The following is a 7639-nucleotide window of genomic DNA, read 5'->3' as shown; positions in this document are numbered from 1 at the left end:
ACTTTATAGTCGAAGGATCAATAAAAGATTAAAAATTACAATGTTATTCAAATGTACATACCTATATTTTTATTAAACTAATATCCTTTGTTTCTATTTATTTAGTCCTAAGTCGTAATGAAAATTGACAAATAAGTTTAATGTAGTAGGTTTTTTAATCTGTATTCTATCTTAATTTTTTAGAGCGAGATCACAAGACCAACCATAGACAAAATTGATCGACGGGCTGTCCGCTGTCAACAGCCATCACCTGATTGGGATTGGGAGTAAATTGCTGGATAATATTTAGTAATTGCTGAATTAAATAAAATAACAACCGAAAATGTCTTCAAAGGATAGATTACCAATATTCCCTTCCCGAGGGTAAGCTAGATTCCCGTTACTGACATATTTGATATTTTTTCTATGTACCAACTTATGTGTACACCAAAGTGATTAATGGTCATAAAAACCTGTAATTTCGTTCCTTTCAGTGCTCAGATGTTGATAAAAAATCGATTGGCTGGAGCACAAAAGGGTCATGGACTTCTTAAGAAAAAAGCAGATGCTTTGCAAGTGAGGTTCCGTATGATCCTGAGTAAAATTATTGAGGTACGTATCATTACTGTTACTACTATTACTGCATAAAAATTGCAAGAAAGATACTACTTACATTTTTTTTTAAATTTAATAATCATCTTTACATAAAGTGTAAGCAGATTCTGTAATATGTATTCTAAAAAAAAACAATATTTAAATACAAAAATGTCATATTCAATTACAGTGTGACTAATTAAAAAGACTTGAATACATTAGAAAATAATTTAGAAAAATTGTCAAGAATAACTGTTAAATTTTTCTAATGTTGTGTTTAATGTTCCTTTAAAAAACCATTTAGACTAAAACTTTGATGGGTGAAGTCATGAAGGAAGCTGCATTTTCATTGGCTGAGGCAAAATTCACAACTGGGGACTTTAATCAGGTAGTTCTCCAGAATGTTACAAAGGCTCAAATAAAAATTCGATCAAAGAAGGACAATGTTGCTGGTAAGTAATATAATATAATAGTGGGAATTTATCATAGATTTTTTGCAAATTTTCAATGTATAATTAATAAGTAATTTCATTTTACATAGTCATATACTATGATAGGACATATTTAAACATATATATAAATTAAAAAGAAGTTAAAATTCCTTGTTTCCAAAGAGAGGTTTTAAGTAAGAAAGCACTATTTTTAATAATTTCATATTACCTCGACTAACTATTTGCTTTTTTTAGTACCTTATTTGAAACATACTCTGGTTAATTTCAGGTGTAACCCTTCCAATCTTTGAGTCATACCAAGATGGTTCAGACACTTATGAGTTAGCGGGTCTGGCTCGCGGTGGGCAGCAATTGACCAAGCTCAAGAAGAACTTCCAGAGTGCTGTGAAGCTTCTGGTTGAGTTGGCTTCACTGCAGACATCTTTTGTCACTCTTGATGAGGTGATCAAGGTTACCAACAGACGTGTTAATGCTATTGAGCATGGTAAGTGTGTTCAATACTTCATAGATAATTTGAGAAAAGGTTTTGTGTTGTGTTTAGGTGTGAATTTCTGTGACCTTGACTACATTTCTTTTTTGTATGTAAAAATATTTCTTTATTAGTAATTATTTTTCATTAATTAAATACATTAAATAGATTTAATAGATAAATTAAATTAAATAGATAAATGCAAGTATTTTTATGCAAGGCGAGTTTTACATTGTTCATTATTTACATAGGTCAAACAACATATTTAACATTTACAGCCATTTAATAAGGTGACAATGTAAATATTTAGTAGTAAAATCTCTGGTTAAAGTTTCTGTAGCTTAGTTTTTAATAAAAAGAAAAAATTATTCATCTTCAAAAGATGTTTTTTGTTTTAACTTTAAATGATACTTTTGGAATTAAAAAGTTTGTCATATGTCTAATCTCTGTGTCAGCCACTATTGTATTTACTTTGCCAGCTTGAAAAGATAACAGTAAGGATAATTTATTTTCAGTAATCATACCACGCCTTGAAGCAACTCTTGCCTACATTATCTCCGAGTTGGATGAAGTTGAGCGTGAGGAATTCTACCGGCTTAAGAAAATCCAGGACAAGAAGAAAATCATCAAAGATAAGGCTGAAGCTGTAAATATCATAATTTATAAATTAATTTTACTTAATTATCTAGCCCGTAGCTACAATACATTTGGTATTTATAGTAAAGTGGTCAGCAAATTGCGGAATTTCAAAAAATGTTCATGATTATTTTATTAAACTGTTTATTAATAATCCAGAGCTGAAAAATAAATAACTGTTAACTTTTAAATACAAAAAACTGCTAAAACATATTATATATACAATGACGATTATAAGAATTAAGTCATTCTGAAAGACACTATTTATATTAATTTTCATCATTATTTATATTGATTTTTAACAATGGAATAATTCTTGGTATATATTCGTAGTGAGACTTCGTTGCTAAATTGCTCTCTGAATTAATTTTATAAACAGGTATAATATGATAGGAAATACGTTAACAGGAATAAGTAATTGAAGAGTTTACTTACGTTAATTACTATTACTAGTATAGTAATTATTACTATTCGGATGGGTTGACCTACGTCCGATGGTGCGTGTTTCGAACTACTGGAAACCGGTGTGTGTATATGATAATTCCCCTGAAAAATATTTGTATAGGCAGGATGGCAACCCTCAATCAATAGCTATATATACCACATTAAAATGTAATATTCTAGATTTTTGGCATTCATTTTATAATAAACAATCAGTGCTACTAACAAATAACGTTACGTTTAAGTAAAAATTGTAACAAAAAAATATTTTTAAATAATATTAATTACAATTATTAGCGCTAAGTCCCGACTCAAAATTTATTGTTATTCCACGTTACGTACCTTCTGTTTTTACGAGGTTCTATACAACATTAATTTACTTTTTTGTTATTATTACTAGTGGACTTCACTTGACTTAACTAGTCTTAAATACAAATAAAATATCTAGTTATAAATCGTATCAACGAACCTCTAATCCACTTTAAGACACTTATTTTTTTTTTTATAAACAGTTTTATTTACAAGCACAGAAGATTACAATTTCAACCTCTGAACGTCTTGTTCGTGTCAAAATATGTAATATTGTTTACCAAAAGCATTTATAGATTTATTTATATGTATATTATTTTTACTCTAAAATTACTTCAATCATACATGCCACTAGTAATAATAATTTGAATTTTAGTAAACTGTTCAACCTATTGATAATTCATATTTTCAGAAAAAGAAAGCTTTGGCGGCAGCCGGTGTGGATATTCGTGGTGATATCGTAAATCTTCTGGATGAAGGCGACGAGGACTTGCTCTTCTAAATCCATTCATAGCCATACAGTAGACTGCAATTTGGTCCAATGACGTTTGATCAAATATTAGTTCAAAGTTTTCATAATGTTCTGTACATACCCATGTTAACGCTTAATCGGTTCTCCCTGTTTGTATGGCTAAATGTATGTAAGCATTCCAAGGTTTAGAGTTATTCAGTTTTTAAATCAGATATTTATATTACAGAAGAAAACAAGTAAGGCAATGCGTATACGTGTAGATATGCGTATACGCGAAAACGCGTGCGTACGCGTATACGTGTGCAAGTATGTTTATGGTATTGTCCGCGGGAATGTCCCTTAAGTAAAGATCGCATAAGTACACCAACTAGTATTTTCGTTGTTATATTTTAAGTAAGATCATGTAAATAAAAGTTTGTGAAGCGATATATTATGAATTATAAATATTATTGATTGAAATGTTATTTTATTTTAAGGCTTTTAAGCAAAGCAAATATTTCTATCCATTGGCTTCGTGGATACTTAAAAGGAGTTGAAACGTAAACTATTGTTATTTTATCTCCACTAAGCGCTCTAATTTGGGGTTTTACGCTCCCCTCAACAGAATGACTACAATGTGCGATCGGCTGCAGGACCTGAACGATCTTTATATTTTGTAGGATTGCCCATCCGATTATAGAAAGCCCAGCCTTAAGACTTTTTTTGTAATCCTTTAGCAATATTTCTCTTAAACTAATGAAAAACATTATTATGGGCACGCAGTCCGCACCTATAATCTCCACATTGGTTATAACTTGTTTATTTGACTTTTTATTAGTGCTTTAAAATAAATAAACTAAAGGAAACTACAATTGTTAGTTTAACTTAATTTTATGAAATAAACTAATTTGCTATAGATTTATTATTTCTCCAAATACTGTATAATAGACAAACAATACGTACATAGATTATAGTTATCGATTGGCCGTTAAAAAGTATCGATTACCACGTTTATGCAATAAACCAAATTCAACGGCACATTTGAGGATTGTCGCTATAGAAATTGCGCCTTTCGTCGAATAGTCCACTTTATAATGCTTTTTGAGGAAACTTATTAGTCTTTGAGCAGTCAGTCCTTCCTTTGATGGCATTTTGTGGAATGCCCAAAGGACTATTGCAGCTGGTACAGACTTCCGTAAACCAAATTTTCGCCTTATCGCAGGGGATGAGTGACATATCCTCGCCTGAAAGCTTAAGGACGAAACCGAGCGTTCGGAATTTACGACTGATTTCATTTTACTAAAGATTTTTCGACTTTTTTTATGTTTGAATTATACTCTTGTTTTTAAATGTCAAATGCATTTGACGTTTGATCCAAAGCCATCAGCAAACTATTGTCAAAGTCATTTAGTGAAAAAAGTTAAATCTATGACAAGTTTAAGACGATTATAAGGTTTTATCTGTTTATGGTCTTATTCTTTTTTAAATTTCATAATTAAGATTTTTGAAGAAATAGAGAGATTTATATGTACTATTTTCGTTTATTACAAAATATATATAAAAATATATAACCTTATCTTATGAATAACGATTTATCCTTAACGACATACTAAGTCATAAATCGTCAGTATAATATACGTCTATGTAATTTGTGTTTAATAAAAATTTCATCCACACATCTCGTAATGAAACCACCAATGGGCCAAACACTTATCTCGCTGTTTTATTAATCATTCTTGTCTAGACGCAAAAATATATCAATGCCACTGTGCTAAAAACATTGTTTCACTAGTTGAGTTTGTACGTTACCTGTTAAACTCCGGTTTATTAGCGATATGCGTTAAAGCCCTACCAAAATTGGCATTCATAATATTTGTGTATAAAAAATAACTATGTTTTTCAACATTCTAGAATATAAAATTGATTTTATGACATAAGCCTTTGGCTCCGAGCCTCAAATAACTCTTCAATCTTTAGTCCTTATTGCAAACGAACGATATTGACAAATAGGGCTAAAATTATGTATATTTACTTAAACAAAGAAGTTTTCCAGCATTAGTATTACATAGTGAATGTAAATCCAACTAGTTTGTCAACTAGTCGTTTTATCAGTCTAGTTCGGATGGAGTGAATCCAGAGGGGTGACTTATTGCGAGTTCATTTACAATGACACAGGGTACACTCTGTGCGATGAATGTGGAACAAGCTTTGTGCCTTTTATGGATGTTACGGAGGAAATTCTCTTAGGTTTTTGTTTATGGTATTTCATTTGGAATTTGAATTATGAAACTACGAAAGTGTAGCGCGCTACCGCCTCGTAGCCCATTTCCAGCTTTTATAGTTTAAATTTATTCTAATTTTCGTACTTTAGCATATATTAGAATAGAATAATTTAAGGTTTATAAGCTTCATTAGGCTAGTTTACTGGAATAACTGTATATATATGTGTGTTCAAAGACCGGCAATGCACTTGCGAGCTTTGTGCGAGTGTCCATGGGTGGCGGTCTCAGTTAACATCAGGTAAGCCCCCTCCTTCTGAGTAAATATATAATATATATATATATATATGTTAAATTTTTGACATTATTATTAAATTTATACTTGTTAAATTTTATTCATAAAAGCATCTAGACCAGTGTTTCCATAACTTTGCAATGCCCGACCTAAGCCTTTCTAAAATTATGATGCCCAATATATAACATACATAATTAACCAAATTGTGGAATTATTGGTTCATATACGAAACTTAAATAAAAGGTTTTAGAAATCACTAGGAAATTGTGAACGAAACACAGTAAGTAAATTTTCCAAAAATATAATGAGAACCTAAAATTCAAATTCCAAACAATTTTTTGAATAAACCCTCTTAACAAACAGGCTCCACGTAAACATTGGATCTCTATTACTAAATTGTAAGATCATACTTACTACACGTATCACAGAATAGATTAATAATAGAAACACCGCTAGCTAGTTGCAAGTATAAAGTGCTGATATCGAGAAATAATGCATAAAATATTTTGCCTACAAATGTGCAACGTTAGAAGTCAATTACACGTTATTTCCAGAATATAAGGACCGTGCCTAATACTTCCATCCCAGCTACTTTTACCAGTTTTCAAACCTCAAAAGAATGCTCGCTGGATAGAAATTTTGCGCTGATGAAGAGGTAATCGACGAAACTGAAGTCAACTTTGAAGCTAAATTCAAATCGCATTATAAAAATTGGTACCTTTATAAACGTCGTATCGCTATCAAAACGAAATTGAAACGGATCAAATTCTATAAAAAAAAAATATTTTACGAACCTACGAACTTTTCAGCCCAACTGTCATAACACCCTATACAATAGGGCATACCCTATAGTCTGTAATTATCAAATTATAATGTTGATAGGATGACAGCTGTTTTTTTATAGGAGCCACGATATTAATATTCATGAAAATAGATTAATTTGACATTAAATAGATTACTGTTAGCGGTCGAGCGGAGTTCGACATTTCTTTGAACATCCCACGAGCCTTCCTACGCCTGATAAGATACACCCAGACCTTTAAACTTTATAATTTCAGGCTCATTGCCTGCTGGCCACTTGAACTTTGAACTTATTCACTCTTTGAAATTAATTCGCCCCCATGGGCATGAAAAAGCTCTACATTTCACCATGCTTTTATAAAAATTATTTGATGTTTTATACCTACTTTGATCGTTTAATCGTTTGATTTACAGTGGATACTTTAATATTAATACGTTTTAAATTACGAAACTCAGATAAAATAATAAAATTTATTAACTTCGCTTTCTGTGTTTTGCAGAACCTAGAGAATAGGCATAGCAATTTGTGATGCGGCTAGACTAAGGGCGCCCCGCGGAGGGTAATGCCCTTAGATTACTGCAGGGTTAAGTTTTCAAGATATAAAAAAAACACAATTTGTTTCGATATTTGACTGATGACTGCGGAATGTTGTAAGTTCCATTGCTTGTAAGCGTTCTTACGTGTCTTTCCAATTGAGCTTTGATTTGTGACACCGTTAAGATGTATAATTGTAATAGTTAATAATTTTAATAGAAGACTCCGAATACTGATTAATTTTAATTAATGATAGCCTTTTAATTCAGATGGTTTACATTTAAACACGTTTATATTTAAATATTCATTTGTGTGTCTCTTTTTTGGCTAAGGCCTTCTCCAAATCCCGTCATTTCACTCTGCACTGTGCTACTCACTGCCATGCCACCACCTGCTATATCTTTAATTTGGTATATCCAACTTCTAATATGTCTTCTTATTTTTCATTTGCCGTACCG

The 7639-nt window shown here is 31.2% G+C and overlaps 1 protein-coding gene across 1 annotated transcript; it reads left to right on the top strand.

Annotated features, from left to right (window-relative positions):
* The first annotated feature begins 215 nt into the window (after window positions 1-215).
* Window positions 216-3811, top strand: LOC123714572 (V-type proton ATPase subunit D). Its single transcript, XM_045668890.1, has 6 exons — window positions 216-363; window positions 474-591; window positions 878-1025; window positions 1294-1509; window positions 2010-2140; window positions 3293-3811. Exons 1-6 carry the CDS (start codon window positions 323-325, stop codon window positions 3380-3382), a joined length of 744 nt encoding a protein of 247 aa, XP_045524846.1. The 5' UTR covers window positions 216-322; the 3' UTR covers window positions 3383-3811.
* Window positions 3812-7639: the final 3828 nt, after the last annotated feature.

The sequence above is a fragment of the Pieris brassicae genome, chromosome 9, assembly GCF_905147105.1.
Source record: "Pieris brassicae chromosome 9, ilPieBrab1.1, whole genome shotgun sequence".
NCBI lineage: Eukaryota > Metazoa > Arthropoda > Insecta > Lepidoptera > Pieridae > Pieris > Pieris brassicae.
Note: the sequence above shows the minus strand (reverse complement) of the source record. Positions and strands in the feature narration are given on the sequence as shown.